Below are 12,336 nucleotides of genomic sequence, written 5' to 3'. Positions count from 1 at the left end.
ATCAGTAAACTAGTGAGTGATCTTATTTAAAATCTTTGCCGAGTGACCACAATGTAAAACGGATGATCCACTCTGAGGTCTGCTTTAAAGGATTAATTAATATTAATATCCTCAGTCGAGGACGCTTCACATCAGGTGGCTCTTTACCATCGTGTGTTAAAATTCTTTAAAACACACACCTTCTCGTGGATTATCTCTCTATGTAATCGTTAAATCAATACATAAATGAGATAGATATCTTCTCTCCTGCCTGTCTGCATTTCTAAATCATTGTCCGCTAACAGAGGGATCCGGTGTCAGCGATCGTAAGAGAAATCTAATCAGACCATTATAATTAAAGAGGCCAGAGTGTTGGCACAGAAGGAGGAGAGAGGAGGAGGTGAAGGGAGGAGACGATGGCATCAGATGAGGGTGGATGAAGGGGAGAGGTCGAGTCTGTCTGCTGAAAGCCACTTAAATCCCTTTCTTATTAACTCTCTGTGACACATGATCTACCTCCATCCCCTCACACACACACACACACACACACACACACACACACACACACACACACAGGGCTACGAACCAGCTCCTCTTACCTCAAGAAACACCCCCTGCATCTCTGCTGCATGGTTTCATTGTGCTAAAGATGTCATATCAGTGCCCAACATCAGCTGCAGCTCTGCATTTTACTGCATTCCCCTACTCTTTGAATCAGGGTGCATCTGTCTGTGCTTCGTTTCATTAATGCTTCGTTCAAAACAGGCATGGCAGTGACATTTCTCTATGCAAATGGGAACTTAACCTTGAGCCGGAGAAGCCAGTGTGCAATGCAATTGACCAACCTGGAAACGGTGACATTTCTGAGAAGAGTAATGAAAAGTTCCACCTTATGCTCGTGGTTTTAAGGCGTATAAGGATGATGGGGTTAGGCATGCAGCCGTGGTAGATAAAGAACAGACTTTTTCATAGTTTTGGCCATCATATCTATAACTGGTAACAACATTATTCCGTTTAAGAATAATATCAGCATCAGTCAGTTCAGCAAGTTCCCCCAAACAATGTATGTTTACATTCAAAGTCCTCTAGCAGCCATAGTACAGCAACGTAATTACAGCTCGATAAAGTCTGCATAGGGAGGAGCTTGGGTTGGATGGATCAACAAAACGTTGGACTCTAACACAGGAAACAGCTGTTTGTTTGTTTCCTCTTTCTGATCGACAAGAATGAGGTGATCATCCCTGAACTTTTATACTGTAACCATGATAGTGACGCTCTCCCAACCTTAACGTAGTTGTCATTTTAACCCAAATTACAAGTAAAATGTTTTTAGTTTTTAACAGTTTTGGAAGACAGAGAAATCATTATCGTCCTGTCGATCGTCCTAGTGTTGTGCCGTTATAGGGGGCATGAACAAACATGACAACTTTTTGTCATTTAAAATGAATTATTAAGGTCTGCAAATGCTGTCACATTTATTCAACCAAATCTGATGCTACAGGAAACACGTGTTCAGACAAACAGAAGTCAAAGTCAGTGGTGTAGTCCGCTTATTTGGAGGTAAATTGAAAGCAAGAGCCTTCCAAATGTCAGGAATGTTCCTTCATTGCACATCTAGTCATTTTCCTGCATGTACTTTCACATTTTTCTTTATCATTATACAATGAATGCTGGACATAATTAGCCTTACATGCATGTAGACTCTTTGTCTTGTTTTCTTCTTTCTTTGTCTGTGAGATTGTGACTGGATTGTTTTTACAGACCATGTTTATTTGTCACAAATAGCCAATACACAGTCGCTATTTTCATCCAGATCCTCTCTTTATTTCTCTTGTCTCTTCACATTCTTGAATTAGAGTCCTACAGCTTCTGTATAAGCACAATTTTCACACAGATTTGGGCCACCTAGAGTGAATTTCCCTTTTGCTCATATTTATATACTGTATGTATATATATATATATATATATTATCACGCCAACTCCAATATTCACTTCAGTCTGAACATACCTTTAGGGGTTTCTTTGTTGTTTATAAAATCCAAGCTGCTGCCCCAGTCCTTGCTAAATACAAAAGGGATGTGACAGAGATAACGTCCTGGCAGAGTGATTACGAGTAAGCAGGGGATGATGTGACGAGGGCACAGATATGAAAACACTCGACTCGGGCATGGTGAAAAAGAAATAAAACAGAAACTGAGGCAGAACAAAATTAAGGTGTCATATTTAATGCGGTGGATTATCCAGCTCAGGCAACTCTCAAGTGGCTGGAAGTTGTTTTTTGTGGAAACAAGTGGCTTCTGCTGAAGGGATAAAAATATGAACTCAAGTATCTCCAACTTCTCAGACTGTGTTCAGACAAAACAGGAACAATGTAAGGGAGAGAGGAAGCCTTTTTTTTATTTTTTACAAAGAACATTTTATTTATTAAAGAGAACGAAAGAACCCTAAAAGCGCTGTGAGCTGTTTTCAGACGCAGATGTGCTGAATCTTGCCCGAACCTTCTCTCAAAGCCTATGTGGCGGAAAGTGATTTTGGCATGCTATATATACAGCAAAAAGGACACACTGTAGAAGAAGTGCCCTTACAACCAAACTCTGTCTTTTCAAGGGCTTGCTGGAGGAGCTATCTCACATGCTGACATTAGTTTGAAATATAAGGACAATTGGTTGTATTGCCTACAGGAGATGACTTTCCTGTTTCTTGTGCCGATGTCTTGACACTGGTGTTTCCAGCTTCCCTGTTAACAGCTGGTGCAAAGTAATAACTAACTCGTACGTCAGAATACACAAACCATTAGTCAAGCGTAAGGAAAGTAGCAATTGATTAACCCTTTAATTGAGTTTTCAAGCAAACTACCAAAAAACTTGAAGTGTCACTGGTGTTCTCTGTGTTTCGTTGTCTTTTTATGTCATTGTATTAAATATCTTTGGGGCAGGGGTCGGCAACTTTTTCAATCAGTGTCAATATACAAAGATGAAGAAATCCAGTGTGCCACATGTCATTTATTTTTAATTTATGCACTGATAGTCAGGTTTTATTTGAAGTTTGACCTTGTTAATAATAATAATAGACATATAATAAATAGGGCTGTCAAGTGGTTAAAAAAGTTAATTATTGTTTGTAGTTTTGTAATTAATTAATATAATGAATCGAAATAAATCACATATATCGACATATATTTGCCGTGATAAGCATTTAAAATATTTTAATTCAAATAGATTTTGGTAGATGAGTGCATAAATTATAATAAACAAACTTATTTAGCTAAATATCTTTATTTCCCATACATTCATTACCTTTTTTTCACTGTTCATTTGCAATAACAATGCCACAACAATGTTTATTAAAAATACTAATAGCGTTTTTGTGGTATTGAAGACCTTCAAGAAACTTTAGGATGACACCTGCCTCCTCCTTAGCAAGTCACCACTGCACTGAACAAGATCAGGGCTGGAACATTTAAGTCACAGTATACTGCTAACTACCAACATGTCATGTGTACAGTCAAAAAAAAAAATAGTTACAAATGTGTCATGTGCCAACATTTTTTCTACTAAATTGATCTTTTTTACCATATTTTCTGTCTCTGCTGCACTTGTCACACAAACCGGATGGAAAGTAGGCTATACTCCTTTGCTCGGCGCCGTTAAGCCAATCAGATTACAGTACAAACGAGATTCAGTCCAAGTTGGGAGGGGCCGCTCATATCCCCCCTCAAAATTGAATGTTTTAGTTTGGCCCAGTCTCACAGACACACAGACAGTGGTCGCGGATCATAATCCTTCATAAGGCGTTGTATTTCTATCATTTTGACAACCCTAATAATAATGTCAAAATTAATTCATCATGGTGGTTGATCATCTGTTTTTTCACTAACTTAAGGATTAGGGTTAACCTAACCCTAATATTAAACAATGTAGAGGCATATGTCAATATTGTAGGATTGAGTTTGCTTTCTCACGTGCCACTGAAAATGTCTCTGCCTGCCCACGCTGGCACGCGTGTCATAGGTTGCCGACCCCTGCTTTGGGGAATGTTGGTCGGACAATGATAAAAATAATTGTGGTATAGTGGTTTAATGGATTCTACATCATTGTTTGTGCTGCCTGTCTTTGCAATTTGGAAGATAGCAAAATGAACGCCTACAGTAGCATAAGGTAGTAACAACAGGCCAGCCTTTCTGTGTGGATGCGCTTTCGCTGCTGTGCTGCTGTAGAGTCAGACAGTGTCACCTAGACATTTGTATTTGCAAAGTACAGAAGTCAAAGAGAAAGTTGTAAGGTGCTGTCATTGTCAAAATCCTGACACGTCAGGAAACAGCTGAGTGCATGGGAAGCACTGAGCTGAAATGATGCAGACTTTTTCCTCCTGAATCACAGCAACCACATTCCTCTTCAACAGAGAAGCCAGACATAGTAAATAAGAAAGAAAAGTGGCCTACTAACAAACAACACAATTTCCCAAAAGCAGGCCAGCTACGACGCACACACGGTTTAATACCCAAAAGCACATCCACAATATCCAACAGGTGCTCGGCGGCAACCTGCCACTGAAATGATGGGTGATGAAAGAGCCTTTAAAACAGCGGCATTGCAGCCACACCAAATGAAAAACACTTGTACTCACCTATTTAAATGGCATCTGACAAACTTTGCATTGAGCAAAATCTTTGACAGTGTCTTTAGTACAAATTCCAAAATAATGTTATGTGGGAGCTTTGCAACCCTCTCCTCCTGTCCTTTAATCTCCTGTCTCTTCTTGAAACAACTTTTTTGTTTGAATGGAATGACTGCTAGCTTGTACGCGTGCTCCGTTAGTAGGCTATACTTGTCAGATTTTGCATTTCACCCGGTTTCAACCAAGATAAAGTCTTGTGGTCTTGTCACATGACAAAATAGAAACTTAAGATTGGCCAGCCATACACATATTACCCAGCAATCATCAGTGCATATGTAGCTTTGTGACATGAAAATAGCCTACTAAAGAAAAAAAGATACACACATGTATATACATATAAACTATTTTCATTATGTGTAATCTAATTTTTTAATACTTTGCTTGCTAAAGACTTTTGTGGGTAAAACTACTGACTGACACCACGACAAAGGGGGATATGCACATTTAAGGGTTTATATATCAATCAATCAATAATTTATTAATTGTCTGAAAAGGGCAATTTGTGCTGCAGCAGGCATATTAACACAACACAGAATAAAGGAAAATATAACATAAACATACAATATAACACACACACAACAGTGAACCTATACACTGGATTCCTCACACCAATACAATGTTGGTCATCCTAGCTAAAAACAAAGGAATTGACAACTATAAAATATATGTGCGCCCATCAGACCACTAACATTCTGCACTACAGCAGTTATCCCACACTACAATATATTTTGTGCAACTTTTACCCTAGATAAAATATAACCCAGCAGATAAAATACCACAGATAGGATATAATTATCTCAGTTCCCAAAAAAACCCCCAAAAAACTGCTACATAGTTGCCCCAATCTCTTGTTGGCATGGTCATTGTCAACCATCCCCCTAACATCAATATGGTGGCTACCTCCTTCTGCTATCGGCATTTAAAGCGTGATAACACTTGAAATACAGTGGCAGAAGGACAAGTAGGAATCTCCTGTTCTTTGATGAAGATATTTGCATGTGTATTATGTAACCGACCAAGTCCTGCTTGCTCGTCACAGGCCGCTGTACAGTACGGGCCATAGTGTGTCTGCACTGTCTATACCTATGCCTGACTGACTCTTCATGTAAAAAGTAAAAAAACGGAAAATATAAGATACAGCCGTGGTCCGATAATTGGGCCATCACTTGGGCAGAGGACATGCTGCATTCACATAGACAAAGATTAACTAGCCAAAAACCAACCAAACTGTGTCTACAACAATCTGTGCATTAATTAGTGTGAGAGCATTAGTGCCTGTTTAGGATCAGAGTAGGCTTAGCGCTTTTGTGCACGTGTGTGTATTTACGCACATACTGAGCCCAGCCACCCAAGCAGTACAATCGCAGCTGTTTTTTCACAATTCTCTCTTAATCCAACAATTCGGTCAGCAGTCAATTCTGCACTGAATGTTTAATTACTACCTGAAAAACATATCTTGATTTTAATGTTTAATTTGCACATGAAATGATGTCCCTTCTTGTGCCTTTTTATGAGGTTTGTAGTTTGCACAGAAGGGTGACACTGTGTTGTCTTTCTATTCATCAACCATTCCTGCTGGCCAGAATTACATTTTTTTTAAATGTTTTTAAAGAAAATTATAATAATTGCTTCAAAAAAATAAATGATACAGTTCCGTTTTATTTGAAAGCAAATTACATGAATCAAAATCTAAATACCAGTATGTTTGGCCAGATTTAATGCTTATTTGTTTCTCGTACCAAAATCTGTCTGTGCAGCAAACCCTTAATGATCATTGAGTGGGTGGCAGTAATACTGCCATGGTCTGTAGTTTCCCACTGGGGTCATTGCTGCTCAAAATTGATGCACACATGCTCCTCCATCCATGATTTAGATAAAAGCATCCACCAAATGGCATGTGCAGTGTAAAATACCGCTTGCTTTGAGTAACGTGAGCTGGCTTTCATCACTGTTGGCATGTGTGTGGACGGTAACAGGACAGTGTAATCAAGAAGAGAGACATCGGCTATTGTTATGCAAGTGGGATAACGTCGAGAGAGGCTTGGACTCCTTCCCAGGTTCCATTGCTGTCGTAGGGTTTTGGCGGTGCGGGTCAAGTGATACAGGGAGTTTCTGTCACAGAGCGCTCTCACCGTGAAGTAATGTTGTTTTTCACATATGCATGTCCCTCATTACTGACAGGACCTAATGTGTGGGGCCATCTGCCCACAATTTGAGCCAAGAGAACATAAAAGGGTGTAACCATCAATGTGACTATTACAGCTGTGGAAGTTAATGAAGGTATCACTCACTGTATTATTACAGAGTGACAAAAGCCAAGCCTCACTACGCTCTCCTGCTAATGGAACCTAGCCATTATTTGCTGAATAAATCCTCCTCACCGTGTCCATCTCTTCCTCTTGGCTGCTTTCTCTCTTCCCTCTTCTTCTTCGTTTTCTTCTTCCTGTCCTTCCAGTCCTCATTTCTGCTTCCTTTCATCTTTTCTCCCTCTGAACCTTCCTCTTCCACCTCATCGCGTTCTCATTACACTTCCACCTGCCCTCGTTCTCCTGCTTTCCTACTCTACCTTTACTTATGTTCTCTATTCAGCTCACTCTTCTTCCCTGTCTCCCACAGTCCCAGTGAAGCAGAGAGATATGTCGCAGAAGAAGATATTCCTGTTCTTCGTCGCCATCAGCACTGTCAGTCTTCTGCTGCATCATGGGGGCCACTTGAGCTGGTGAGTGATTGAGACACTCCCACACATATGCAAACACTCACATTATATACCCTCGATCTCTCTGTAAGTCCAAATGGTGCTAATTACTATGAAAAATCTGACAATGTATTTTTCTTTTAAATTGAAATTAATAGAAGAATTGGCTAATCAAAACACCCAGATATGGAGTGAAGATGCACTGCCTAGAGTTGTTACAGATCTTTGACAGCCCTGTATTCTGTTCTCGTACCCTTTTCAACTAAATGTTTTGTAGATAAAACCTTTTCCCCATTTCTGTCTTTATTGTCTCCATTCATTGAACATTATTGTTGTTCTGTCTCTTGTCTCTCCACTTTTCACTGTTTCACTATTGTTTTCTGGAGCTAAAGGAGCTTCAAATACATTATTGCACTTTCCTTTTCTTTCTGCAGGACCATGGAGGCCTTCCACCTCGGTTGTCCTGCTCTCCGCTCACACCCTTCCCCTGGCCTGAAACCTAAGCACACCAATGTGGCCTTCCTCAAGACCCACAAAACGGCCAGTACCACCATGCAGAACCTGCTTTTCCGCTTCGCAGAGCGCAACAACCTCACGGTGGCGTTGCCTGTGCAGACCTGCAGCCATCAGTTCTGCTACCCACGCACCTTCACCTCTCACTTTGTCCACCCACACACGCTACCCCCGAACATCATCACCAGCCACATGCGCTTCAACAAGGCAGAACTGCAGCGTCTGATGCCCAACGACACAATATATATCACAATCCTGAGAGAGCCCGGCTCCATGTTTGAGTCTTTGTTCAGTTACTACAACCAGTACTGTCAGAGCTTCAAGAGGGTCCCCAATGGCTCGCTTGAGGCTTTCTTAGAGGAGCCCTGGCGCTACTACCGACCAGATGAAAAGGACTCCATGTATGCACGCAACACCTTGACGTTTGACTTGGGTGGAGACAAGGATCGCCCAGCAACAGATGTGGCATATGCACGGGCTTTTCTGGCAGAGGTGGAGCGAGTTTTCTCCCTAGTGATGATTGCTGAGTATTTTGATGAGTCGCTGGTCCTCCTTCGCCATCTCCTCTCCTGGGATCTGGATGACATTCTGTATGTTAAACTCAACATGCGTACGCCAAGCTCAAAGCGGAGTCTGACACCAGGACTTCCTACTAAGATCCGTGCTTGGAATTCCGTAGATGCACGTCTCTACGATCACTTTAATGCCTCACTGTGGCGCCAGCTGTCAGCTCTGGGGCCAGCCTGTGTGGCAAGGGAGGTGCGACTCCTTCGGCGAGCCCAGGAGAGGCTAATGAGAAGCTGCTTCGGTGGGCGGATGCCACTTCTCCGCTCAGCTGCACAGATCAAAAACAAGGATCTACGCCCCTGGCAGCCTAGTGGAAAAGTCGACATTGTGGGTTATGACCTCCCAGTAAATCTCAGCCGTGGGTTTTCGAGCCAGGCCCAGGAGCTCTGCCTCAAGCTCATCATGCCAGAGGTCCAGTACACACGGGTGCTCTTACGTTCCCAATCACTGCGCTACCGTCGAGGCTACCAGCTCCGGCCTCCACAGCAGTCACATCCTGTCCAGCAGCCAATACGCGCAGTCCTGCCTCGGCATCTGCAAGTTCAACGCAGCCAACCGCCCCCAGCAGCCCCTGCATCAGGAACAGGGTCCACCTCCACCTCAAAGCCTGCTGCAGGAACTCAAGGTCGGACCACAAAGTTAGGCCCTAAATCCTCACAGACCCAGGCCTCATAGACTGAAAAATAGAAACTTGAATAGAAACTGAGTGCCCAACAGACTGCATTGTTCTACCCATCCTGACCTTTGAGACAATGGTGCTTGGTTGGTGGGGGGCGTGGAAAGAGAGGATGCTCCTGAGAAAATGTCTGCGTTGTTCTTGAATCAATTTCTCTACTGTCCCAGAGTTTGTGACAAAATAAATGAGGAAAAAGGGGGGTTTGACATATTTGGACTTGATCTTGAATCTCTCCCCTCTCTGGTCAGTGAAACAGTATCAGGGCTGGCAAACACGAGGTTGGGAGAAGTCTACAGTAGGACTCGACTCAATTGCACACCTCTGCACGCCCGGCCACAGTGGATGGGTGAAAGTGGTTCTTTGAAGCAAATCTGTTATGTGCGACCAGGACTCAATAGGGAAGTGCCGATATTGGGCCTATTGTGAGGCACAGAGTAGGCATTGTGTGTATCACACTGGTTAAGTGTCATGTTACTTGCTTTCATTCTCGGTTTCTCAAGCTCTGTTTCACCTTCTCTCCCTAACATATCCCATTTAAAGTCCTTAAGAGAGACATAATGACATAAAGGGATCAGCTGTCAGGCTTCCAAAGAGCCTGCTAATAAGAGGCCAGACAGACATTGAGATCACATCCAGCCATTAATACAACAGCACAATAAACAACTCTTCTTTTCTTCTTCTTCTCTAAACTGCAGACCCTAAAGCGATGCGGATCTTATCCAGAGGATAACTTAAAGACTGCTGGGTACTTAATGTGACCACCCATTATCGCTTTGACTCACATACAGATTGAACGCACACATAAAGCATGTCCCTTCAGCCTTGGACCTCCAGCTGAGATCACATCTTGCATCGTAGAGACTTTGCATTGAAGGCAAGGTTTCTGGATGAGGGGTTTTATTTAAATCCTAGCCGTTATTGCAATAAGATCTCCAGACCTACGTTCTATATGAAAGGCATGGATTTAATAACATACCAGCAACCCCACGCCGCACACATTGGCACAAACAAAAATGTAAAACAACTTGACATCACAAAGACCTGAAGCCTGTGGGTTGGAGTGTTTGAATATTTTATCATATCCTCTAAACGCCCTCCTATGGCTCATGTTCTTGGGTTACACGGACCTACATTTCCATTAAGAAGGACCAGGCAAAAGCTGCTCATTCTGAACCCGGAAGCACAGTAGGGCAAAGCGAGCGCATCAGGCTGGTGAGCCAGCTGGGTTGGCCGGGATCTTAAAATGTCATCACTTATCTCAGCTGTGATCCCTTTTTAATGCATTCTGCTCATATTTAATGTGTCATTTATGTTCTTTTATTCCACCAGTGATCAGCAGGATCCTTCTAAGTAACTGGGGGGCGGAGTGTCTGTGTATATTTGTGTGAGTGTGTGAGCCAGGAAGTGGTTCTCTGCTTCATGTTGTATTTTTTTCCGTGGCCAGCCAAGTTGGCATGGCAACAGGATGTAATGTGTGTGAGATTTATTAAAACGGTGTATTATTTATTATCCGGACTTGAAAGAGTCCCATTACTGTATTTTTAACTAGTATTTTTCACGAAGCACTGGATAAAAACTGTTCTTTGCCATCGAGTTAGTCGACCCTCTTGTGTTCAGCGTAACACTTCAGGCAACAGAGATGGAACAAGGCATGTGGCAATGATATAAAAAATTGATTTTATACATGTTTTACATAATGCAAAACTACAAAGACCACTTCTGAAAAACGCACATTGAAACAAGTGTAGGCGCTTTAAAATTAATCTTTAGTTCAGCAGTGCTTAAGTGCTCCGCCACACAATGCTTTTGTGGTTGGAGTCTGCCGCACTGTAGGTTACAATAATGAAAAACACACAAACCGCTGCTGCTCAGACAGGAATAAAAAGTGGAGCTGGTGGAAAACAGACCTCAGCAGATGATAAACAGTTTCATGAAGTGGTTGTGAATATTTGAATTCAAAGTGTGCTTATCTGAATTTACCGGGGAACCTCAGCTTTGAAAGCATGAGTTGCACAGCAGTTTTTATTTATTTACAGGTATTTGTGTTGAACCATGTGTTCAGATATGTGGAATATTTCTTCAAGCTCCATAAACACTGTTTCCATGAAGGATAAAGCTGCTGCTGTTCTATATTTTTCAAAGATCCAAATATGACTTTTGTTTCTAGGACAATAGAAGTCTATGACACAATGGAAGAAGCTGCAAAAGGCTCTCCCTACACATCCAATATGTGTTTGTAGGATCCATTTATTTTTGGCTTTGGTCTTTTCATGGAAAAATGTAGAAGATCACCAGCCTTATCCTTAGAATCAGTTTGTTGATGATCAACTTCAACTATATTTTAATTAGTTTGAAATCAGCTGCTACATGTAAAATAAAGCATTTTGTCTTTGAATGAAACTCCTGAATTGCTTTAACCTGCTGTAAAATAACAAGAAAACACTGAATGTATGCGTTTGTCTGTCACTATTTACGCATTTATGGAGACCTAAAGTGTTCAATATTAAATAAATAAACAAGCCTATAAAATATACTATCATGTGAATACAGTTCAATCTAATAAACCTCAGCAGTTCATATTTATTTGAACTGTTTCTATATCAAAATGTCCTTTTTTCAAGGTTTCACAACACCATTTTCTGTTACCGTTTCATAATGCCACTTTTCACCATAGTCATTTCAACCAAGATAAACAGGTCAAAGGCAGCTCTGTAGTTTTCTGTTGCTTGGGTCTGAATAACACTCTGAACACACTTTGGAAAAAGGATATTTTGGAATAAAAACTGTTGTAATGAAATAAAAATGACTAGAAATAAACCCTGTTACTGTGAGACGAAGTAGGGTGAAATAACTTTTATAAGAAAGAGCTGAGTGTTAACATTTTGTTGGATTATTTCAGAATTTCATGGTTTTACAGATTTTGTCTGTATTTTCTGATATGATCATTTATTTCATAATGTCTCATATATATTCATTTCTGAAGTTCAGAACTGAAGAAGCCTCTTGGATGAGAGGCGAAACGTCTTCAAGTATCTTCAATCAAGTCCAGTTGCCCTTGATTTAACCATCCTTGGATACAGTGTGGGATAAACTGATGCTCAAATGCATTCATGTGGTAAATCAAACTTCCTGACAGTCATTTGTAGACAAAGGTAAATACACTAAAAAGTACAATAAAAATAGGTATTTGAACATGTTTTTCCTCCTATGTTTGCGTCTGACTGCAAAC

The 12,336-nt window shown here is 41.2% G+C and overlaps 1 protein-coding gene across 2 annotated transcripts in view; it reads left to right on the top strand.

The window, feature by feature from the left end:
- The window catches only part of gal3st3 (galactose-3-O-sulfotransferase 3), a 39,191-nt gene extending 27,478 nt beyond the window's left edge, over positions 1 to 11,713 (top strand). For both annotated transcript variants that reach the window (XM_038730750.1, XM_038730749.1), the window contains exons 2-3: positions 7,273 to 7,375; positions 7,786 to 11,713. In XM_038730750.1, the coding sequence (XP_038586678.1) occupies positions 7,293 to 7,375; positions 7,786 to 9,106 (1,404 nt within the window). In that variant the 5' untranslated portion in view covers positions 7,273 to 7,292 and the 3' untranslated portion in view covers positions 9,107 to 11,713. The remainder of the gene's footprint in view (positions 1 to 7,272; positions 7,376 to 7,785) is intronic.
- The last annotated feature ends 623 nt before the right edge of the window (positions 11,714 to 12,336 follow it).

This window comes from Micropterus salmoides, unplaced genomic scaffold (assembly GCF_014851395.1).
Source record: "Micropterus salmoides isolate LMB-PRFRI ecotype aquatic unplaced genomic scaffold, ASM1485139v1 Ms_hic_scaffold_2, whole genome shotgun sequence".
In the NCBI taxonomy this organism is placed as follows: Eukaryota; Metazoa; Chordata; class Actinopteri; order Centrarchiformes; family Centrarchidae; genus Micropterus; species Micropterus salmoides.
Note: the sequence above shows the minus strand (reverse complement) of the source record. Positions and strands in the feature narration are given on the sequence as shown.